The 26304-nt window shown below is 41.0% G+C and overlaps 1 protein-coding gene across 2 annotated transcripts in view; it reads right to left on the reverse strand.

The window, feature by feature from the left end:
• The window catches only part of LOC126281906 (prostaglandin reductase 1-like), an 85452-nt gene that overhangs the window by 14197 nt on the left and 44951 nt on the right, over nucleotides 1–26304 (reverse strand). Inside the window, exon 1 of one of the 2 annotated variants that reach the window (XM_049981230.1) lies at nucleotides 3355–3695. The exons of the other annotated variant lie outside the window; for it this stretch is intronic. Within the exon in view, the coding sequence (XP_049837187.1) occupies nucleotides 3355–3555 (201 nt within the window). The 5' untranslated portion in view covers nucleotides 3556–3695. Of the gene's footprint in view, nucleotides 1–3354; nucleotides 3696–26304 lie in introns of those variants that run through there. 2 annotated transcript variants of the gene reach the window in all.

Here is a 26304-nt window from a genome sequence, read left to right on the forward strand (position 1 = left end):
TAAAATACAGTCTGTCAACAAAGTAATATTTAATGATATGCTGTTTTGTGAATTTCATTCCAAAGACTGGTTTGATGCGCCTGTCTCTGCTAGACCTTCTGATTAAGTCTCATCGTCTGTGCATACCTTCTGCAACCTTCATCCGTATGAAACTCCACAGCCGAACATTGGCTGCCCTCTACAATTTGTAGCCAAACACTTCTCCGAATTACCAAACTGACTATTGCTTGATGCCTCATGATCCAATCTTACAGTTAAGTTGTGCTCATGCACTTTTTTTCTGCACAACACGACTCAGTTTCCCTTCATCAGTTAGCCAGTATACTCATCTAATGTTAAGCATTCTCCGTAACATCGGACATAAAAGCTTCCATTCTGTTCCTGTCTACTCTGTTTATTGTACACGAATCGATTACAATAAGGCTACTACAATCCAGCAAATAATGTCATATAAGACATTCAGACTTTTAAACTTGTACTCGATATTATCGTTTTTATTGCGTTGCTTGAGGTTTACCAGACTTACTAGGTAACGTTGTCGGAAGAGCGGTCGATTGTCGTGGTGAAATACCCACAATATTTCATTGACGCAGCTGATCGACATCTGCAGGTGCGTCGAACTCACTGCTGAGTTACAACAGTCATAACATTCATTACTCAGCAATGTATTAGTCGCACCTGAAGATGTCATTCGGTTGCGTTTGATGAAATATTGTGGAAATTCACAACGACATTCGACCTCTCACCCGAAAACTGTTTCCAATTCCTATTTCTTATTTTTAGAAAAGATTTCATTGCTATTGCTAGAATGCATTGTATATTCTCGTTAGTTCTGCCATCGTAAGTTATTTTGATGTCCAAATAGCAAAAGTCATCTACTACTTTTAGTATCTTGTTTCATAATCTAATTCCCTCATAATCGCCTGATTTAATTCCACTACACTCCGTTACGTTTGCTTTGCTGTTGTTAATGTCCAACTTCTTTTGAAGTCACTACCCATTCTGGTCAAATAATCTTCCAAGTTTTTTGTACTGTTTGGTAGAACTTCAATGCTGTCAGAGAACTGAAGCGTTTTCTATTTGTTCTGCTTCAACTTTAATTTCGTTTCCAAATATCTCCTGAGTTTCCTTCATTCCTTGTTCAGTGTACTGACTGAATAACACGATGGAGAGGTTATGAGTCCGTCTTTCTCCCTGCTCAGCTGCTGCTTTCCTTTCGTGTTCTTCTTGGCTAACAGCTGCAGTCGGTTACTGTGGAAACTAAATATATTTCCCTCCCCGTATTTTATTTTCGATAACTTTTTCATTCCAAAGAGTATATTCCAGTCAACATTGTCATTGTCTTTTTCTAAATATACAAATACTATAAATATTGTTTTGCCGTTTTTGAATCTAACTGCCAAGATAAATTTTCTCGTATGATCGTACATGTCTCCAGAACCCAAAAATATCTCCCCCCAGGCCATTGATACCTGTTGTTCCATTCGTCTGCAGGTGAATTAGTGATCTAGCAAATGCTTTTTATACATAGGTATCACATCAATTAATACTCTTCTGCGTTTGTACAATGGGTAAAAAGCTTTAGTGCAAATTAGAAGAATCTAAATCTTGAACCGCAGGGCTTATATACTCTTATCAACTGCTATGTATTTAAAAGAGTGATATGGTTCTGTTGACAACAGGCTTCCAGGAAAATGCTAGATGTCGATTCAGAGAAATGAAACATTTCTTGTTACATAAAGCTTACGAAATATGTCGAGGGACAAAGAGTGATTGGACTATTGTCAGTTAGTCACAGCGAATGGTATTACATAAAGCAACTGTTGACTAAAGATCGCAAAACACACTTGCCAGTTGTCAACGATATAAAAGGAAACTGTTATTAAGAATAACGTAAATGCAAGTCAGGCTATGCCTACTTTTCTAAACACGCGCAATTTGGATATTTCTGATATTTCTGATAGACCATAAACGTTTGTAAATGTAGAATTAATGTGTCTGATAATTAGCAGTTCACAACAAGATGACTTTTACAGTATTAACAGTAATGGCTACATTCTTATACAGCGAGACGCTAGAACAGCTCAGCGAGACTGATTGTTTACTTAACGACATATGAATTATGGTGTAATGCTGTAGGGAAGAAAGTCATGCATCCCTAAAAACGAGATAAAAGCAAACCACAAGCAGCAGAAATGAAAGTGAGAGGTGTTCCCAGTGAAGACCACATAAGAAATGAATTTATTAGGAACGAACTAAATATTTATAACACTAATGAAAAAACTGAACAAAATAAAACAGTATGCTAACATCACCAACAAAGAATGAGTGCAGAGAGAATACCACGTCTGGCCACGTTGTACCAGCCAAGAGGAATAGGGAACGTACGAAGATCCAGAAAGAGATGGCAGTAAAAAGTGAAGACAAAAGAGGCACAAGCGACTCAGCCTAGAATAAGCTGAAGACAAAATTGATCGTAACTAAAGGACCACGGTAAAAATCGCATCCAGTTAACGATGGATTTATGTCTATCATTTTACGATCATGTAAATAAAAAAAAGGCGTACACAAACAAACTAATTATTCATAATGTAATCATTTGAGATTAATACCAACTCACAAAGCAGTTTCAGTATCGATCAGATTACTTCACTTTTGTTACTTATTAGAAATAAGAGTGTGATAATATTATTCTCACTCATCATCGTCTGTAAGCAACTTCTTAAATCTGCCACGCGGTCAAGGGCGTCTTGCTACGGTTCGCGCTGCTGCCCCCGTCGGAGGTTCGAGTCCTCCCTCGGACATGGGTGTTTATGTTTGTCCTTAGCGTAGGTTAGTTTAAGTTAGATTAAGTAGTTTGTAAACCTAGGGAATGATGGCCTCAGCAGTTTGGTCGCATAGGAACTTCCACAAATTTCCAAACTTAAATCAAGTAATAAAGAAAAAGATGAAAGTGAAATACGAGTATCTGTCAAAACGCCCGAAAAGCTTTTTCTCTTTTAAAAAATTGAACTCGTCTATGCTCGACATTTTTTGCAAAGTTTTATCATCTGTCATTACCCAAAAGCAAATTGATTCATCGGCTTCAGCACAGCAAATTGCTTTTATTTTATTTTTCCAGCAGTGGTGAACGGAAATAGGGGGTGCAAATGGAAAGCCAGTGATATTATTTGTGTGTGTGTGTGTGTGTGTGTGTGTGTGTGTGTGTGTGTGTGTGTGTGTGGACTTGTGTTATTGAATACCGCGTAGCAGTAATAATTTTGTCATACGCAATGGTGTTCTTCTGACAGGGCAGTAATTAGTGCGAGTTAATTAGAATTGGTTAGCAGCGGAGGCATATGAAAGAAACTTCACCTGTGAGCCGATCATGGTGGCGCCGACTTGATGCAAGTTCTTGTACGCCCTCTGGTAGGGATCGACGCTGATGTAGACCGCCTCGGCGAGTATCTGGCCATCGCGGAGGGCCGGCAGGTCTTCCTCCTCGATGCGGAAGTCTTCGAGCAGCGGCTCTCCCTGGAACACGCGGGCGATCACGATCTTGCGCGCCTTCACCATGGCTGCCGGTGTCCTACTGCGAGCGCGGTCGCTGCACGCCGCTTATATAACGCGGCCGCGCCGCGAGGCCTTGACGCGTTGTTATCGCTATCTGTATTGGGTCCCAGATGGAAGGTTGTCAGACTCACGGTGCTGAATCACTGTGGGTCTGACAGGCGATGAGATGCAAATTTCACCACTCTCTTAACATCCATTTGGTGTGTAAATTAATAGCTAGTTCTCTACAAATGTACTGTCGCCAAATTCTGGGGAAACTGTTCACAAAGTGTTGCTACAGTACAGTACGGAAGGTAAATGAAAGAAATACGCACTGAGACGAACAGAAATGATGCTTTAAAAAAAAATCGCTCTGAGCACTATGGGACGTAACTTATGAGGTCATCAGTCCCCTAGAACTTAGAACTACCTAAAGCTAACTAACCTACGGACATCACACACATCTATGCCCGGGGCAGGATTCGAACCTGCGACCGTAGCGGTCGTGCGGTTCCAGACTGAAGCGCCTAAAACTGCTGGGCCACTCCGGCCGGCCAAATAATGCTCCTATTCACAGACAATAACTAAAGTCAGCGCGATTTGCACTGAGGTGACAAAAGTCACAGGATACCTTTCAATACTGTGTCGGACCTCCTTTTGCCGGCCGGCAACTCATCGTGGCACGGACTCAATAAGCCGTTGGAAGGCCCGTGCAGAAATACTGAGCCATGCTGCCTCTATAGCCGTCCAGAATGCGGAAGATGTTGCCGGTGCAGGATTTTGTGCACGAACCGACCTCTTGCTTATATCCCATTAATGTTCGATGAGCCGGCTGGTGTGGCCGAGCGGCTCTAGGCGCTTCAGTCTGGGCCCGCGCGACCGCTACGGTCGCAGGTTCGAATCCTGCCTCGGGCATGGATGTGTGTGACGTCCTTAGGTTAGTTAGGTTTAAGTGGTTCTAAGTTCTAGGGGACTGATGACTTCAGACGTTTGACCATTTTTTGAATGTTCGATGCGATTCATGTCGGGCGATCTGGGTCGCCAAATCATTCGATTGGTTTGTCCAGAATATTCTTCAGACCAATCACGAACAACTGTGGCCTAGTGGCATGGTGCATTGTCGTCCATAAAAATTCCATCGTTGTTTGGGAACACAAACTCCATGAATGACTGAAAATGGTCTGTAGGTAGGCGAACGTAAGCACTCCCAGTCAATAAACGTTTCAGTTCTATGTAAACACAGACCACACCAGTATGGAACCACCACCAACTTGCACGTACCTTGTGGACGACTTGGGTTCAGGTCTTCATGCAGTATGCGCTACACTTGAATCATTCCAGCAGCTCTCACCAACTGAATTCCGGACTCATACGACCAGGCCACGCTTCTCCGGTCGTCTAGGGTCTTGCCGATATGGTCACGAGCCCAGAAGAGGTGCTGCAGGCATTGTCGTGCTACGGTCGCAGGTTAGAATCCTGCCTCGGTCATGGATGTGTGTGATGTCCTTAGGTTAGTTAGTTTTAAGTAGTTCTAAGTTGTAGGGGACTGGTGACCTCAGAAGTTACGTCCCATAGTGCTCAGAGCCATTGGAAGCATTGTCGTGCTGTTAGCAAAGGCACAGGCGTCGGTTGTCTGCTGCCATGGCCTATTAACGCCAAATTTCGCCTCTCTGTCCTAACGGTCATGTTTGTCGTACTCCCCACATTGATGTCTGTGGTTATTTCAGGTAGTGCTACTTATCTGTTAGCACTGAAAGCTCCACACGAATGCAGCTGCTCTCGGTCGTTAAGTGAAGGCCACTGCGTTGTTTGTGCTGACGGGTAATACATGCAATTTGGTTATATCGGCACACTCTTTACACTGTGGATCTGTGAATACAGAAATTCCCTAGCGATGCCCCATGCGTCTAGTTCTAACTACGATTTCGCTTTCAAAGTCTGTTAATTCCCATCGCGTGGTCCTAATCAAGTCGGAATCCTTTTCACATGAACCACCTGAGTAAGACTGACAGCTCCATCACTACACTGTCCTTTTATACCGTGTGTACACGATACTACCGCCATCTGTATATGTCGTCCCTCGGGGATTCATACGGATATGTACATATGTATATGTACAGCTCGCTATCCCATGACTTTTGTCACCTCACTGTATGTGATTGAACACAGTTAACTATAAATCGACGTGTGTAAACAATAAATAAATAAATAAAAACCGAAAGTAGTTTAAGATCAATGTAAGAAACAACCACGCAAAGGGTCAGCATAATGCCGTATTTTCCACTGAGAAAGTGTGTTGCAAGACAAACTCCCGGTTATCTGGGTGTGGATAATCGGACTTGTGTATTATCCGCGCATCCGCGATTTTTGAACAAATAAAGAACTAGCCGTGAGGTATTTTGCTATGATTAGGAAGAATATATTCGTTTACAGTACAAATTTCTGGTTTTTAAGAGGTAAATGACGAAACATCCACTGCTCGTTAAATAGAGATGTCTATGAACCGGGATATGAGCAGCCAAGTGACAACGCTATAGTGACAAGTGTTTTTTGATAGGCGAAGAGAGCGAAATAGAGGCGGTAGACAAACTAAAATACGATAATCTGCTTTTGCAGTATGCGGGACAAAATTCGTTACAATGTACCGCTGTTCAGACTTTCTGGAAAACGAAAACTGTCCTCAAGAAAAAACTAACTGAAAGACAGAAATAGAACGAACTGGACGACCATTTCCTGCAAGAGAACTCACAGTATGTGGTAGGAACTAAAATGTGTCTCAAGGGTAATTCTGCAAGCATGTTGCCACTTTCCGGTGAAGAAAGACGTATAAGTAATGCGGCGTGCTTTAAGATGCTTTGTTAATGCAGCAAACAGTAGATTCCGCTAAAAACTTCCGTGTTTTGGACAGTTCGAGTTTTTCTGTTATCCGTGCAGACTCGAAGCCGCATTATAATGATATACTGAAAGCTCAGGCCGAAGCCTGAGCCACGCGTTCACAACGTGTCTTCTGATCCGTCCACAGCCGAAGCCACGTCCAGCGGGTGCGAACTTTTTCCATTTGTTTCGGGAAACACGTCTGGAATTTCAAGTCTGTTCAGGGTAAACCAGATTTTGCTTTGTAATTCGAAGCCCAATGATTTCTGACGTGCTCCAGACCATGCTTGGTGTTTACATAATACGGGAGCAACCCAGAAAGTGACTACAGATATACATAAAATACTGAAATAGTTAAGCCAATTCTTGAAACTACAGCGAAACCTGAATAATTGGGGCCAGCCCTAGTCCGAATTATTGAAAGTTGGGATCACACAAATGTTTTCTAAAATAGTTATCTGCAGCTGTAATAATAACCTAACAAACAGTGGACGTAGTAGTTAAATAAAACCTACTTGAAATGTAACATTATGCGAAATAGCGTAATGTAATGATATCACAAAAATGAACAGCTGGATTAAATACGTTGAAGTTGCAATGCAAATTCAAACATTTAACTACTGCATTTTGATACCCTTTTAAGCGATCAAAGAGATCGAATTTAACATAACACACTATGTAAGCTTCAGAAAGCGAACTGAGCAGGTTTCTAAATTGTTGTGTGCTTGTACGCAGCACAGACACCTATGTTATTCATTGTCGGCCTGTGAAAACACAGTATTTTTGCGGAATTTAATTCAAGATTAGTCGCGTAATCAATAGGCGTATGAAGCCCTTTTCGCCTCTTTCCTGAAGTTTAAGACTTTTTACGTAGTTTTTATGATTTCTTAGTTACGTGTAAGTAATAATGTTAACTTTCAAGCACAGTGCTGAGATTATGTTAGAGCAAGGAGAAACTAAATGGTAGAGGTATAATATAAACTAATTTATAAAATGATGAGAATGTTTCTTTACAGTTCACATTTAAGTCACTAAACCATGTTGACTCTTGCATTAGTATTCACATTGCATGACTTTGCTGATTTGATTCTGAATCTGACTGCTGTTCATTGCTGAATTAATGTTCGTGTATGTTGAAAATGAAATTTAAAAGCAAAGTGTTACTCAAAGTGGGGTGCTTCATTTTCTTGTGAGAATGCTTTGAGTCGGTTATACCGACATTTAACAATACTGCTTATCTGAAAAAGCAGTCTGCAATTTTCGACATGAGGTTAAAGAAGTTCGGTGATTTTTCAGTGATCTAATTCAATTCTTATAAACCGAAATCACAGAGAACTTTAACTTGGAGAGGATCTGTTTTATGAAACACATTTATTAACTTAAATTATGAAACATTACAGTGTTCTATGTCATTAGCATTTCATACGAAATATAATATTCTTGATAACAATTTATGAACAAAAGGTACAGCACTATCACATTTCAGCTTCGTGTAGGGTTTCATTGTTATAACTATATGAAAGTAATCATAATCTCCCACCACGTTCAATAATTAATCGTGAGTAATACAATTCAAAAAAGATTTTTCTTAATTAGTTAGAATCCTCATTGCCGTATATAAATGAAAAAAATTTCTACAACGAATATTATAATAATGTTAAAGATGTTTAAAATACACGAAAGAGCCATTTTAATGCAAAGGGCATTTTTATTTGGTCACACATTTGTATTGTGTTGTATTGTTGTTTGTTTTGCACATCTGTAGACAGTTACGTAATAAATCTTCATGGTCATACGAATTAGTTAACTATTTCAAGAGTGTAAACAGAAGAACGATTATTAAGTAACACATCAACATTTAAACCTATACCAATGTTTTCATGGTTTTACCTTTCTGGCCTATAGGTGAATAGGAGGGGAAGGGAAGCAGCGCGGAGTGGCCGCGCTGTTCGAGGCGCCATGTCACGGATTGCGCGGTCCCTCCCGCTGGAGGTTCGGGTCCTCCCGCATGGGTGTGTTGTGTGTTGTTCTTAGCATAAGTTAGTTTTAGCAGTGTGTAAGTCTAGGCACCGATGACCTCAGCAGTTTGGTCCATTACGAATTCACACACCTTTGAATTTTCTATTTTTTGCCGGGGAGGGAAGGAATTTGTGGGGATTTACTATACATGTTTGCATTACTTCTCTACATAGCCACCAGTCAGTTTTAAGCATTTATCATATCTCTTCATGAGTTACTTAACTCCCTCTGAATATAATTCTACCACATGACTGTTAACCCAACGAGCACAGAACTATTGGTACCAAATTACTTACTCACAATCCGAGAAACATGCAAGTAGTTGTCCAACAAATGATACGTCTTGAAAAGACGGTTGTCACGAATTGTTTGGACAATTTTCCTCGTCATTTCGTAGGTTACTGAAAACGGACGATCACTTTTGGAAGTAACTTATTTATTTAACCTCGTGTTCGTCAGTGTCAAGTTCGTAACACAGAACTGTGTGAAAATTTATTTTTAAAGGGCAATATGAGGATCTCACGCTACACGATGCAAGATACACATTAGCCCGTGCATGAAACAATTGGTCTGTGAGAGGGCAATCCGTTTTCAATGAAATTTACATAGCCACCTCAGTGTAAAACAAAACTACTCAGTTAAAAATGTTCGCCCTCAATACTGCTAATCTTTATCTTTAGTCTTTCAAAAAAATCACTGTACTGGAACTGTTATTGTAATTAAACAGCAAATTAACACAAAAATTAACGCATCTGATTTCTGATAAAACTGCATGAAAATTCACAAGATTGTAGTTTACTGAAATCTTTTACTGGTACAAAACTTCTGAAGTGATATTGATATTATTTTCACAAATACACTCTGCCAAACACCGTGCCTTACATTGAACATGAACTTTGGTGGTAGTTAAATTTATTGGCCTACCTGTGCCTACTGAACGCTCATGTGCTCCGCAACTTGTTGATACTAGGAGTAATGATGTGATTGTTAAAAATCAAATTTTATTTACCGTACTTGCAATGTGCAGTGCAAGATAGTATATTACCATTTTTCATAAACGCTTGTCAGTACACAGTTAGCGGTGTGCAATGCGTGTGTGCCGATAAATGAAAATGAGAAACTAATCTTAACGATTGATAAATGAGAAGAAATGCTACAAGTTTAGCTGCGTTTCGTTAAGCTATAACAACAATACACCTTTTGATAATGTCCCCACGTCTAGACAAGTTAGCAAAATATTTCTTAATAACTCTCCTGTGTAGAATTGCCTCCCTTGACACTTGTTTCAACTATAAGACAGGACCATATGCTCCATTACAAAATTCCTACAGCAAACTTCAACCATACACAATGTTCTAACAACAAGAAGCTACACAGTTACAAATATAAAAAACTAAATTACCTCAAATATTGGCCTTCATCATTCTTTCATCAATATAATTTCATTTGCTCACTATCTTTCCTTAAAACATATTATTACAAAATCCTTCTTGAATAATGCTGCCTCCATAACACAGCAGACCAGCTTCCATCTTTTTCAAATCAAATACTTTGCGAGACTGTTCAACACACTCTGCTAATGCTGTTATCCGACTTACTCCGGCAAAGCAAAGTTAACTTCTCTGACCAGCATCTCCGGTCTCAAACACAGTCTTACAAAGAATATGATTATATCGATATTACAGAGACTGAATACATTTATCAAATTCGTAACTTCATTCACATTTAGGGCCAAAACTCCCAGAAAATCGTTATGGCAAATAGTAGAGCCCACTTTCAACTTCCGTCAGCGCCGTGAACATCCGTGTTACCAATCCTACACAAAGAACAGCAATGATGCACAACATATCTACTGAAACTATCGTGGCGTCATTCTTCTGAACTCTGGCTACTAGCTATACTCAACGATAGTTAATGACCACAAGAAAAATATTACAGAAGCTGTTATTTCTGGAAACCGAAATTGATTTATATCATATCATACATTCATGGACAATATGATTGTAATTAAAAAGATTTTAGAAAAACACAGTGATGTTAATCGAGAAACAAATATGGCCATTTTGGACTTGAGCAGACTTTCGACCACGTCAGTCATGATAGCCAAAGGAAGATTGCCCCTGAATGTGGATAACCTTTATCACGTAACAGAGGTAGTGAAAAGTCTTTAAAAATACACGCTTTGTAACAAACATAGGTAGGTATTTATTAGAAGAAGTAGGTATTAACGAAGGTGTAAGAAAAGGACGTGACATCTGCTATTCATTCTGATATTTACAGTGACTTCTCTTTGTAAATGAAAATGTAATACAAACAAAGGAATTAAGACCACAAATGTTCTTCTGTTTGCTGATGTTATCGTTATCATTCACAAGAATGAGGAAGACGTACAATGATCAGTATACCAGCTGAAAGAAATATGCAAGCAATTTAAAATTTATGGTAATAAAACGAAAGTATTGGAAATCCAAGGGAAATATACAGTCAGATCAAAACCTGTTTTAGATAATTCAGTTTCAGAACAAGTCTCTCGATTCTCTTACTTGGGCTGCAATTTACGTTTTGATTTTGACTCCAATATTGAAAATAACTGATTTCAAGTTCCCAGTGGTACAGTTAGAGTAATGAGCCATAAACTACAAAAAGAGATCACCAAGAAATTTATGAAGCGATGGCGGCTTCTGTCTTATCCTACGGAAGCGAAAACGGCATTACCAAAAAATTAAGAAAAATAAAATGGAATTCCGCCTCGGGAGGACGAAGGGCTGCACGTGAAGAGACATAGTTATGTATAAATGAAGATATCTGAACAAAATTATATATTTTCAGCACTAAAAAGATTTAGAAGTATCATGAAAACTGGAGACAACACCTCATGAGAATTACAAGTCGAGGATTCATCTAGATCCTGAACTACAAGCGGAATAGAAAAACAGTTGGGTAAAGGCAGTAGGCTGTGCCTTGTAAGGAAGACGATGACGACGAGATTCCGTAAGTATACAATACAAATTTCGCAACTGGTATCTTTTTCTTTGAGCGTCTTTGCCACTAAGAACACGATTATAGAACAGATTTAGTCATATTAACAAAATCTTCCGTCGGTTCTTGATAGAACAACATTATAATAATAAATGAAAAGCACCAGTTTGCTTTTGTTCTACAATATTACTTTTATTGCTAACCGGTTTTTGGCTTACAAGTAAATGTCTGAAGATGGCATTGTAAGCCGAAAACCGGTTAGCAATAAAAGTAATATTGTAGAACAAAAGCAAACTGGTGCTTTTCATTTATTATTATAACGGATTTACTATTTGACGGGGTTTTCAATTCTAAAACCAGTTTTTAACGGCTACCGTAGGTGAACGAGAAGCAACGAGACTTTCTCGCAGCTCCTAGTAAGTTGATCTACAGATTAAAACTAGTGTGTTGATGTGGACTTAATTTCATCGGAAATCGTTCTCATAGTAATCTGCGCCTATATTTACGTGACTATCATGAAACTAGCAATGAAGCACCTGGCAGAGGGCACATCGAACTACTTCCACTCTATTTCTCTGCCGTTCCATTCTCGAACAGTGCGTGGCCAAAAAGAACACGAAAATCTTGCCGTCCGAGCTCTGATTCCTCTTGTTTCATTGCGATAATCTCCTTCTGTAGGTGGGTGTCAACAAGATGTTTTTGCATTCGGAGGAAAAAGTTGATTTAAATTTCGTGAAAAAATCTCGCCGGAACGAATAATGCCTTCGTTTTAATGATTGCCACCACTAGCTCGTGAATCTTACCCATAACAAAGTCTCCCCTATTTCGCGACAATAAAAAACGAGCTGGCCTTCTAATTTTTTCGATGTCCACACCGCACAGCAGTAGTCTTGCACTGAAAGGACAAGTGAGATGTAGGCTATCTCTTTAACAGATCTGTTGCACCTTCTAAATGACCTGTCAATAAATCGCAGTCTTTGGCTCGCCTTCCCCACAACATTGTCTATGTCATCGTTCCAGTTTAAGTATTCGTAATTGTACTCCCTAAGTATTTACTTGAATTTACGGCCTTCAGATTTTTGTAATTTATCGTGTAACCGAAAAGTAACGAATTTATCTTAGTAGATTCTCATGAGGGTGGCCTCGCACTTTTCACTGTTTAGGGCCAATTGCCACTTTTCACACCATACAAATTCCTTCTCTAAAACACTTTGCAATTGGTTTTGATCTTCTGATGACTTTACTGGACGCTAAATGAGTACTTCATGTGCAAACAATCGAAGAACGCTACCCATATTGTCTCTTAAACCATTTATGTAGATTAGGAACAACAGAGGACCTATAACACTAGCTTGGGGAATGCCAGAGATTGCTTTTGTTTTACTGTATCACTTTCCGTCGATTACTGCGAAACGTGACCTTTCTCACAGGAAATCACGAATTCACTCGTACAACTGAGACGGTACTCCATAGGTACGCAATTGGATTAGAATCCTCTTCAGAGGCACGGTGTCAAAAACCTATCTAAAAATATGCGATCAAATTGAGATCCCCTGTCGATAGTACCCATTTCTTCACGAGAATGAAGAACTACCTGTGTTGCACAAGAACGGTATTTTCTGCAATGTGCTTACTTTTCCTGAATGCTGAGCATTCAACCAGTGTATGTATGATAATCCCCCCCATGAACAATGGACCTTGCCGTTGGTGGGGAGGCTTGCGTGCATCAACGATACAGATAGCCGTACCGTAGGTGCAACCACAACGGAGGGGTATCTGTTGAGAGGCCAGACAAACGTGTGGTTCCTGAAAAGGGGCAGCAGCCTTTCAGTAGTTGCAGGGGCAACAGTCTGGATGATTTACTGATATGGCATTGTAACACTAACCAAAACAGCCTTGCTGTGCTGGTACTGCGAACGGTTGAAAACAAGAGGAAACTACAGCCGTAATTTTTTCCCGAGGGCATGCAGCTTTACTGTATGGTTAAATGATGATGGCGTCCTCTTGAGTAAAAAATTCCGGAGGTAAAATAGTCCCCCATTCGGATCTCCGGGAGGGGACTACTCAAGAGGATGTCGTTATCAGGAGAAAGAAAACTGGCGTCCTACGGATCGGAGCGTGGAATGTCAGATCCCTTAATCAGACAGATAGGTTAGAATATTTAAAAAAGGAAATGGATAGGTTAAAGTTAGATATAGTGAGAATTAGTGAAGTTCGGTGGAAGGAGGAACAAGACTGATCTGGCCTGTAGTCAGTTGACTACAGGGTTATAAACATAAAATCAAATAGGGGTAATGCAGGAGTAGGTTTAATAATGAATATGAAAATAGGAATGCGGGTAAGCTACTACAAACAGCAGAGAAGAAATTGAAGAAATGTGTGATGAAATAAAAGAAATTATTCAGGTAGTGAAGGGAGACGAAAATTTAATAGTCATGGGTGACTGGAATTCGGCAGTAGGAAAAGGGAGAGAAGGTAACGTAGTAGGGGAATATGGATTGGGGATAAGAAATGAAAGAGGAAGCCGCCTGGTAGAATTTTGCACAGAGCCCAACTTAATCATAGCTAACACTTGGTTCAAGAATCATAAAAGAAGGTTGTATACATGGAAGAAACCTGGTGATACTGACAAGTTTTAGATAGATTATATTAGGAACCAGGTTTTAAATTGTAAGACATTTCCAGGGGCAGATGTGGATTCTGACCACAATCTATTGGTTATGACCTGTAGATTAAAACTGAAGACACTGCAAAAAGGTGGGAATTTAAGGAGATGGGACCTGGATAAACTGACTAAACCAGAGGTTGTACAGAGTTTCAGGGAGAGCATAAGGGAACAATTGACAGGAATGGGGGAAAGAAATACAGTAGAAGGAGAATGGGTAGCTTTGAGGGATGAAGTAGTGAAGGCAGCAGAGGATCAAGCAGGTAAAACGACGAGGGCTGGTGAAAATCCTAGGGTGACAGAAGAAATCCTGAATTTAATTGATGAAACGAGAAAATATAAAAATGCAGTAAATGAAGCACGCAAAAAGGAATACAAACGTCTCAAAAATGAGATCGACAGGAAGTGCAAAATGGCTAAACAGGGATGGCTAGAGGACAAATGTAAGGATGTAGAGGCTTATCTCACTAGGGGTAAGATAGATACAGCCTACAGGAAAATTAAAGAGACCTTCAGAGAAAAGAGAACCACTTGTATGAATACCAAAAGCTCAGATGGAAACCCAGTTCTAAGCAAAGAAGGGAAAGCAGAAAGATGGAAGGAGTATATAGAGATTCTATACAAGGGCGATGTACTTGAGGACAATAAAATGGAAATGGAAGAGGATGTAGATGAACTATTAGTTTAATAAGTCACTGCTGCAAAATACTAACGCGGATTTGTAACTAATGAGGAGGTATTGAATAGAATTGGGGAGAAGAGGAGTTTGTGGCACAACTTGACAAGAAGAAGGGACCGGTTGGTAGGACATGTTCTGAGGCATCAAGGGATCACAAATGTAGCATTAGAGGGCAGCGTGGAGGGTAAAAATCGTAGAGGGAGACCAAGAGATGAATCCACTAAGCAGATTCAGAAGGATGTAGGTTGCAGTAGGTACTGGGAGATGAATAAGTTTGCACAGGATAGAGTAGCATGGGGAGCTGCATCAAACCAGTCTCAGGACTGAAGACCACAAAAGCAACAACAACAACGTCTAAGGTAATATGGAATTCATACGACAGCCCCCACAGCAGCTTGCCCAGGGTTGCCAGGGTTGCAGTACGTTCGAAACTGAAGGTTTAGCACACGTATTTGGCGTATTATCCTGGTAATTCCCAATACATAAACTGTATATAGACACGAGCCCACAGAAGACCAGTCTATATCCGACCTCTCGGCGGTTGCCACAGAAGAGATGGAGTCGAATACTGCACTCTAAAGCTGTATATAAATTAAGGTACAAGACATGCGTTCTGTTGCTAAAACGCACTAAGAAAATTAGGTACAGATAGAATAGTACTGATAACAAATTATTAGGCTACTAACAATAGACTAACCAACACATTGCTACAGTATCAACCGTAGATCCATTGCACAGCCCACCCCGTTTCCTAAAAACTGACAGTGCGCAGTTGTATTGCAGTCTCCTGCTAAGAATCTTAATTTCTGGATAACGGTCATCAGCGAGAATCGCTTCTCGGCTTTTGACAAGATCAATGTGTAGGTTTTTTGTTTTAAAAGAAATTATAGTAAAGGATAATAATATATTTATTAGTCTCAAACATTACAATAATAAAACATAATATCTCGAACATTACAATCATTACCCAAGGAACCACCACTCTTACACCATATATATACAGATTCAGAACTTTCTCGTTTACGACACACACGACTTCTTAAAACTAGTGGCTCATCACTAGACAAATAACTTCGTTATGTTAGAAGGCGCTTTAGGCCCTCTGTTTTTAAAGCTTGTAAGAGTGTCAATCTTTCTCCAAAAGCTACCGACGAGGCTTCTATACTTTCTAGTGGCTCATCACTAGAGAGATATCTTCCTCCATGTGCTTTATTAGACTGATTTACAATATTAAAAGTCTTCCAAGCAATTACATCACGAGTTGGAAAGGAATACAAAGAACTCTTCTTAGCATCACTAGATCGGACAAAGGCAATAGTAATCCAACCATTACCCGTTCCTTGCACTGACATAGCCAAACTAAATCTTGCAACAAAACCCATCCACCTGTGGGCACCAGAAAGTATAGAAGCCTCGTCGGTAACTTTTGGGGAAAGATTGACACTCTTACAAGCTTTAAAAACAGAGGGCCTAAAGCGCCTTCTAACATAACGACGACGAGGCATCGTGCGGCTGCTCGTGCGGCTGCAGGCTGACTGACGTCATCTTCCAGAATCACGCTATTTATAGCCCGGCCACGCCCTATTACGTCATCTAAAGTTTGATTTCCCGGCACGCCGCTGGTAAGCATAGAGCGGCCGCCAAGCCGGGCAAGGTGCCAAAAGCGGAAACCCAGAGGTGCCTCACACAGAGTGCATCCCAGAGTGCCCCTGAGAGCTACAACACCAAGAAGAATCGCTTCTCGGCTTTTGACCGCGAGCAACCACAGTTGTAATAATCCGCTCTAATGTCAAACATCCTGCAACTAACTTAGTAGATGTCGTCGGTGTAGCGAAGTAGCTCAAATCACTAAATAAAGGCAAAGAAAGCTTGCTGTCCAGATTGTACACGAATCAGGTTTCTCTCTGAATACGTTGATACAACAGCTCCGTACTTAACAATCACAGACGACCGCTCCCTCGTAGAAAGTTCCGCACCCACAGACTAAGGTGCATAAGTCTCACCAATACCCAAGAAAGGAAGTAATAAATTGAATTACAGATCCATATCACCAACATTGATTTGCAATAGGATTTTGGAACATATGCTGTGTTCGAACATTATTATTTACCTCGAAGAAAGCAATTTATTGACAAATAGTCAGAACGGATCCAGAAAACATCGTTCCTGTGAAACACAACTAGCTCTTTATGCGCACGAAGTAATGAGTGCTATCGACATGGGATGTCAAACTGACTTCAAAGATTTTCAGAGGGCTTTTGACACCGTTTCTCACAAAAGACTTCTAGTCAAATTGCATGCATATGGAGTATCGTCTCAGTTACGCGACGGGATTTGTGATTTCCAGCCAGAAAGGTCACAGTTCGTGGTATATGACGAAAAGTCATCCAGTAAAACAGAGGTGATATCTGGCGTTTCCCGAAGAAGTGTTATAGGCCGTCTGCTGTGCCGTTCGGTGTGGCTGAGCGGCTCCAGGCCTACACTCTGGAACCGTGCGACCGCTATGGTCGCAGGTTCGAATCCTGCCTCGGGCATGGATGTGTGTGACGTCCTTAGGTTTGTTAGCTTTAAGTAGTTCTAAGTTCTAGGGGACTGATGACGCCAGAAGTTAAGTCCCATAGTGCTCAGAGCCATTTGAACCCGTCTGCTGTTCTTGATCTACGTACACTATTTTGGAGACAGTCTGAGCAGCCCTCTTAGATTGTTTGCAGATGATGCTGTCATTTTCAGTCTTGTCAACCCATCAAATGATCAAAACTAATTTCAAAATGATTTAAACAAGACATATGCTTGCGCGGAAAGTGGCTACTGACTCTAAATAATGAAAACGTGTTATCATTCACGTGAGTGCTAAAAAAAATCTGTTAAATTTCGGTTACAGGATAAATCACACAAATCTAAAGGCTGTAAATTGAACTAAATACTTAGCGATTACAGTTACAAATAGCTTAAATTGAAACGATCACATAGATAACGTTGTGGGGAAAGCAAACCAAAGACTGCAATTTATTGGCAGAACACTTAGGAAATACAACAGGTCTACAAAAGAGACTGCTTACACAACGATTGTCTTCTGGAGTATTGCTGGGCAGCGTGGGATCCGCATCGGGTAGCAGTGACGGATCTCGTCGAAAAAGTTCAAAGAATGGCAGCTCGTTTTGTACTGTCGCGAAACAGGGGAGAGAGTGCCATGGGTATGATACGCTAATCGAAGTAGCAATCATTAAAACAAAGGCGTTTTTCGTTGTGGCAGGATCCTCCCACGAAATTTCAGTTTCCAGAGTTTGAAAATGTTTTGTTGGTACCCATCTAAATAGGCAGAAATGATTATCATAACAAACTAAGAAAAATCAGAGCTCATACGGAAAGATTAAAATGTTCGTTTTTCCCGCATGCCGTTCAAGAGTGGAACGGTAGAGAAATAATCAAAATATCCACGGGTGTACTGCCGGTCTATAGTGTCCAACGGGCACAATATTTCGGCGATCAAACACGTCGCCATCATCAGGTGAACTGACGGACTGAGCTCCTGTGATGAACGTGCCGGCACGGAGATCCGTACGCTATGGCTGCTCAGGGGGAACTGGGTTCGGTCGACGCGGCGGCCGATTTAAATACCCTCCGCCCGCGGCGTGCTCCCTCCGCCGTCCGCGCCCCGCGCCACGGTAGCGCGGTGGAACAGATTGCGACGGCGTCTGAGATGACGTCAGTGTGATGGCTCTGTCCGCCGTGGTCGTCACAACTATGCGTTTGCTCGATTTACTCTTGATTAACCCAATCGCTGGTTCCCAAGCCTTGCTAAGATTATAGCCACAGTCACGGTTTATGAGGTCGTCATTGGTGCGAATTTCGATGGCCTCTCTAACAACGCTGTCCCAGTATCTCGACGTCTGTACCAGAATCCTCGTGCGGTTATACTCCATAGCGTGATTTTCCGACAAACAATGTTCAGCGACCGCCGACTTGCTCGGATACATCAGTCGAGTATGCCTCTGGTGTTCACGGCATCGATCCTCGACGGTACGCATCGTCTGACCAATATACGACTTGCCACATTGACACGGAATCTGGTACACGCTGGCCTTCCTCAAACCGAGGTCATCTTTGGCGCTCCCCACCAGTGCACGAGTTTTATTCGGAGGACAAAACACAGTTCCGACCCGGTGTTTCTTCAGAATGCGGGCGATTTTCCCCGAGAGTGCGCCTGTGTATGGAATAAATGCAGTGCCTACCTCCTCCCTCGTAACTTCATCCATCTCAACAGGTTGTGCTGGAGTGGTTGGGCGGAGAGCACGTTGGATCTGCCACTCTGAGTACCCATTCTTTCGAAACACAGTTCTCAGATGTTCCAATTCCTGGGGTAGACTCTCTGTGTCAGAGATAGTGCGCGCCCTATGTACTAGAGTTTTAAGTACCCCATTCCTCTGTGAAGGGTGGTGGCAGCTGTCTGCGTGCAAATACAGATCAGTGTGTGTTGTCTTTCGATACACCCCATGACCTAGGGTGCCGTCAGCCCTTCTCCTGACCAAGACGTCAAGGAAAGGTAATTTACCCTCCGTTTCAGTCTCCATAGTGAATTTGATGTTGGGGTGTATGGAGTTTAGATGTGTAAGGAAGTCAAGGAGTTTATCTACACCATGTGGCAAGATGACGAACGTGTCGTCCACGTAACGGAAAAAGCAAGTAGGTTTCCATTCGGATGACGACAGGGCTTCCTCCTCGAAGTTCTCCATGTACAAATTCGCTACCACCGGTGAGAGTGGGCTACCCATGGCGATTCCCTCCGTTTGTTCGTAGTATTCTCCATTAAAAAGAAAATACGTGGAAGTCAAGACATGCCTAAAAAGTTCAGAGAAATAGCTTGAGTAGTTCGGTGAACCCTCTGACAGGCACTTAACAGTGAACTGCAGAGTAATCATGTAGATGTAGTTTAGCTTCTCTTGCTCTATTGTGGGTAGGAGGCGGCAGAACTCTCCTTGCGCCTTTGACGTTAGGTCCAGCTGTTGATACATGTAGCATGTTGGGCGTCGGTGCTGAGCGAGCACCCATTCTCATTTCTCGATGAACATCTACAAGCAGAACATGACTTAAAGAAGGAACGTAATTAGATTTTAACGTCCGGTAGACGGCGAGGTCGTCAGTGAGAGAGCACTCTGGTGCGCATATTGGTGGAGAGTGGGAAGGGAGGTCGGCCGTTTACAAAGGAACCATCCACGAATTTGCGTTAAACGGTTGAGAAGCTCATGCGGACATTACGAAACAGCAGCCGAACATCACAGAAATTTCAGACGTAGTAGTGCATCGAAACACTCCCACAGGTTTAATGTTACAAGTGCAAAGTAACACATACCGTTATTATTTTAGAAACAACCCAAACAAATGAACTCAGTATATGTGATATTTGCTTCCAGGGTGTTAAAATTCCTCTGCAGCTCTGCATTATGTAGAACTGGCAAGATACTAGCTTATTGCAAACTATGTTACATGTTCTTGCGCAATCGAAAAGTAAGTTTTGCAGACGGTACTCTACTTGACCACCGCGTCCATTCCTGCAAGCCGTGCAGGTGGGAGAACGATGACGAAGCACTAGCGGGTCTGTTAGCCGTGCTATTTCGTTACCCGGATGTGTGCCGCATATGTGCTGACGAAACCGATAACGCCTCTCAAACAAAACTGGGATGTTCCTCTTTTGGCGCAGTCATAGTAGTAGATAATAATCAAAACTCTTTCAGATATGAAAATACATTCGTGCTTTGCAAAATCCATCGAGAATCAAATAAGGCCTCTTATTTTGAATCGCTGGCATATTGTTATTAAAAATGTTCCTAAAGCTCAGAAAGACGTCCAAAGATGAGGAAGGAATATGGAGTTCACAATTAGGTGCCTAGCAGAGGATTCATCGAATCTCCTTCAAGCTATCTCTCTGCCGTTCCACTCTCGAACAGCGCCCGAGAAAAACGAACACTTAAAACTTTCCAAGCGAGCTCTGATTTCTCTTACTTCATTACAATGATCTCCGGATGATCAAAACCATTTGCAAATTGATTTAGACGGGATATCTGCATGATGCGACAGCGGTCATTGACTCTAAATAATGAAAACTGTGAAGTCATCCACAATAGTACTAAAAGGAATACGCTAAATTTCAGTTACTCGATAAAACACACAGGTATAAAGGCTGCGAATTCAACTAACTGCTAACGGATTACACTTAATAATAACTTAAATCAGAACGATGACATAGATAATGTTGTGAGAAAAGTGAACCAATGACTCCGCTTTATTGACACAACAATTAGAAGATTCAACAGGTCTACTAAATAGACTACTTACATCACACTTGTCAATCCCCTTCTGGAGTATTGCTGCGCGGTGTGGGATCCGCAGCAGATAAAATTGACGGAGGACGTTGAAAATGTTCAAAGAATGGTAGCTCGTTTTGCGTTATCGCGAAATGGGAGAGACAGTGTCACGGATATAATAGGTGAGTTGACCTGGCAATCATTAAAACAAAGGCATTTTCCGTACGGCATGATCTTCTCATGAAATTTCAGTCACCAAGTTGGTGCTCATCTACGTAGGGAGAAATGATCATTGTAATGAAGTAAGAGAAATAAGAGCTCGCTTGGGAAGTTTTAAGTGTTCGTTTTTCACGGACGCTGTTCGAGAGCGGAACGCCAGAGAGATAGCTTGAAGGTGATACGATGAATCCTCTGCTAGGCACCTAATTGTGAACTGCAGACTAGTCATGTAGACGTAGCTGTAAATGTAGAAGTAGATTACGGAACTGTGGTCATTAATTTGATGATGTGTGGGAAAACCGCCGGCCGTCGTGGCCGTGAGGGTCTAGACGCTTCAGTCCGGAACCACGCGACTGCTACGGTCGCAGGTTCGAATCCTGCCTCGGGCATGGATATGTGTGATATCTTTAGGTTAGTTATGTTCAAGTAGTTCTAAGTTATAGGGGACTGATGACCTCAGATGTTAAGTCCCATAGTGCTCAGAGACATTTGAACCATTTTTGTGGAAAACCCACGATCTACTTAAACTGGAGTGGTCGTACAGATGCATGACACTACACCTATTTTGATAAGTCATTGTGCAAGATCGTTCGGTCACACTAAAATGACAATGTACTGTAATCCAGCTTGAAATGATTTTGCTCACGAATCTTAAAATTTCCCGAAATTTGATCAGATCCAACGACTAGTGGAAAGGATAATTTCAAGTTGACGACATCTCTTCAAGACAAAGTTCGAAGATCATAACGCTTGGTATGGGAAAATTTAAATTAATCATAAATATTTAGTATAAGCGCCTTTTTAGATTTCATTAACAAAGGAGAAGGAACACCAATTTATTGTAGTCTGCGTACCATAGTAGTAATTTTATTCAGATCAGCTCTCCGTTACATAAATTACCTGTTTACTCCTTGTACAGGAATATCTGTGATAATTATATATTGTTAACTTCGTGATTTTGTTCTAGTAATTCGTAGCGTTGGAAGCAACTACAATAGAATTCACTTTGTATCTCGAGTAGGGAAGAAGAGTGAAAATGCAGACTGAGTGGAATGTTAGTTGTAGCAAGAGTCTGAAACCATATACTGTACGTAAAACACAGTCGCATTTGAGAAAGTATTTTTTAGTGGTAAAACGGAAGAATCATAAGCGGGCGAGTGTTTAGCCACCAACCGATGACAGTTGCTATTATTTCTGGCAAGAATTTGAAATTCTTATATGTCCGCGTGTGAATGAACAAATACTTGTGCTATCATGAAAAAAGACAAATCGTGCAATGTCATAATTTTAGTACATGCGCCCTGCAAAAGAAAGTAATAATGGCTTTTGTTTGTTTGGAGTTTCAGAGTAGTGACCTGATTTTTGCAAGCACGGTATTAATGTATTTGTACGCATGATTTTTAGAGAAGGGTAGGTGCATCGCAAGGGTCTAGCAGCTCCAGAACAAAAGCGAAGCTCTGTGGCCAGAGTATATAGCATATATAGCACTGCAGTCGTATGTAAGCTGACAGAGTATGGCGTGGAAGATGCGGGTAAGGATGATGTAAAATCGCGCCACGAAATAAGGCGTAAGATAAAAGCTAAGACTTTTTATGAAATTGTCAATCAAAAGTTTCCCTCCGATAAAAAAAAGGGCTGCCGAATTATGAAGTAACAATGATTTGAAAACCGAGTTGCTATTGAGCTTTGCGGAAAATCCCAAAATACCGAGTCCGCCAGAAAAATGTATACACACTTTAAGAAAAGAAAAATATTACTTACTTGTTTATTTTGCATATAATAATTGATTGAACATGTTGTACAACCTTCAGCTTAGCACATGGTTACTTTAAATGTTCAAAATGTGCACTGCTGGCGGCTATACATATAACAGAACGACGAGCGGTCGCCGCTTCTACGTCAGTCAATGTGGAAATCGCTGCACATGTCGTTGTAATCCCCTGGCGAAGTTCCTCCTGCATGCGTTGCTTACGTCGATAGACATCTTTCACAGTTTCCCACAAGTCCATAGGTGTTAGATCTGGCGACCGTGAAGGTAACTCAATGGGCCCTCTTCGTCCAATCCAATGGCCCGGAAAATTATCATCCAGGAAAGCTTGTACGGCTGGGTGGTAGCGTGGTAGAAGACCTCTTCATCAGCTTCCTAAAGCGCACCTATACCGGGCAAAATTGAGGTGCATAACATTTCCAGGTACACTTTTCCAGTGACAGTAGCATCAAAGAAAAAGGGTCCTGCTAAGCCTCTAGATGATAGTCCACACCACACATGAACCCATGGTAGATAGACTGTTTTATCCACATAAACATGCGGATTTTCCGGTAACCGGTACAAACTGTTACGCCGTTTCACGGTTCCATTAAGTTTAAATTGTGCCTCGTCACTCCACGCTACATCGTCACAAATTGTTCGTTATTAATTACCGGTTGCTGATACCCTTCGCAATATTACATTCGGCGATCAGGATCGTCATCATTAATCGCGTGCAGTAATCGTGGAGTGTAAACTTCCCACTTTGCAGCTTTCAGAATTCTTCGTACACTTGTTCTGCTAAACCCCACTTCACGTGCACGTTGTGTAGCAGACTTCTGTGGAGAATTAACAAACGTTTCCAGCACGAGAGCCGTCGAAGCAGGACTTGTAGCTGTATGCTGTCTTCCTGATCTTCCTTTGTGGATATCGCAAATCGTCCTATGCAATTAAAACTTGACAGTAATACGTTTAATTGTTAAGCAGGTTGGTAGTTCTATTTCAAGCTCCCGTCTCCATTGACGTTGCAGTTCAGCGGCACTATCAAACTTTAAAAACCACTTCACAATACATTTTCATTTCTTGAATGTCAAGCGTGCCCCAACCATCGTGTTTTCAGAATACCGAGATGAAAGTACTAACATCTGTTGAGCCAAAGATCATACTATAACACACCCGTTACGCTAATCGAACGACAATATCGATCTCTCGATAGAACCTGACAAAGAGTATATTCACTTTTCTGGCGGACTCTAAACAATAATCGATAATTCTGAGGGGAAGTGAGGGTCTGTATTCGAGAGTAGTGCTCAGCTGTATTTGAAAACTGAAGCACAAACAGTGTCAGATGTCTAGGCACTTAGAATAGGTAATGCGAGTACATAATAACATAATGTTGCAGCCAGTCTTGGAACTTTTGCACCGAATGTTTACTAGCGTTACAACAAGATTCAGGGCAGTTATTTTGAAGTATGAACCAACTGTTACCAAGTGTGTATCAAATGTTTACTGATCTTAAAAATTATCTTAACGAAAACAAATTCTCACGCACAAAGGAATTTAATAGAAGTGTTATTATTGAGGTTGTAAGCTAGATAAAAAGATAGAGAAACTGTAAAAAGACTGTATGTTTGGATTCAAGTGATGGTGATTCATTGTAACAAAAGGTTAGCGATGACTGTAGTAGCAGACAAAAAAGCTAGAAGAGCAGCGTGCGGAAGTTAAATCATCTCTAGAAGACGGATTATTTCAGGTGCAGGTGCGATGTATTGCAGAGCATGAAGGTCTAGAAACCAAACATGCCGAAAGGCTGAAAGAAATTTATCGGAATATAGTGTGACAGTCTATTGGAGTCTGGTCCACGTACAGGTAAGGGTGTACCTGTGACACGTTTTCTAGTTAAATGTAAGAATTTTTGCAAGATTGATTCATCAGGAACAGTTCGCCCAATAGATAGTTTTTAAAGACTTTAGAGATGTTTTACTCAGTCACTGGAATGAAAAGAACCACTCATCGTTTATGTTCATGTAGATCTACATTTATACTCGACGTGAACCTTTTCAGTGTTTAATGGAGGTTACTTCTGATGCCTCTATACTCTTCTATCTCTTTTCCTCGTCGAAGTGTCTGTCGAAGGCAGTGCCAGAAATATACCCAGATATAAAATGAATATTAAGTTTGTTGTAACACATATAAACAATATTCTCTGAGGGGAGTTAGTTTTGAACCAGTAATTCAAAACAAGTCACTTCATGAACATTGAAAGAACAGTAATAAAATCTGAAGGCTTGAAAATGTCACGGTAAACTGAAAGCTTCAAAATTCACTGTCCATGCACTAAGCGTGCCAAAGCCCAGAAGGGATCTGCAAAAGTTATAGTCGTAAGACGACAAGAAAAGAAAGTTTAAGTCTGGCGTACTGCTGATGAAAATCAGTGTTAAATATTACTAAGTCCAATTGCATAATATATCGAAGTTGATGACACAGGGATAGAAAAACAATTAAAATCGCTCCAAAGAAGAAAGGCCGCTGGACCTGATGGGATACCAGTTCGATTTTACACAAAGTACGCGAAGGAACTTGCCCCCCCCCCCCCCCCCCCTTCTTGAAGCGGTGTACCGTAGGTTTCTAGAAGAGCGTAGCGTTCCAAAAGATTGGAAAAGGATACAGGTCATCCCCATTTTCAAGAAGGGACCTCGAACAGACGTGCAGAACTATACACCTATATCTCTAACGTCAATCAGTTGTAGAATTTTGGAACACGTATTATGTTTTAGCATAATGAATTTTGTTGTATACATGGAAGAACCCTGGAGAAACTAAAACGTATCAGATAGATTATATAATGGTAAGACAGAGATTTAGGAACCAGGTTTTAAATTGTAAGACATTTCCAGGGGCAGATGTGGACTCTGACCACAATCTATTGGTTATGACCTGTAGATTAAAACTGAAGAAACTGCAAAAAGGTGGGAATTTAAGGAGATGGGTCCTGGATAAACTGAAACAACCAGAGGTTGTACAGAATTACAGGGAGAGCATGAGGGAACAATTGACAGGAATGAGGGAAAGAAATACAGTAGAAGAAGAATGGGTAGCTTTGAGGGATGGAGTAGTGAAGGCAGCAGAGGATCAAGTTGGTAAAAAGACGAGGGCTAGTAGAAATCCTTGGGTAACAGAAGAAATATTGAATCTAATTGATGAAAGGAGAAAATATAAAAATGCACTAAAAGAAGAAGGGCAAAAAGGAATACAAACGTCTCAAAAATGAGATCGACAGGAAGTGCAA

This window comes from Schistocerca gregaria, chromosome 7, assembly GCF_023897955.1.
Source record: "Schistocerca gregaria isolate iqSchGreg1 chromosome 7, iqSchGreg1.2, whole genome shotgun sequence".
Lineage (NCBI taxonomy): Eukaryota > Metazoa > Arthropoda > Insecta > Orthoptera > Acrididae > Schistocerca > Schistocerca gregaria.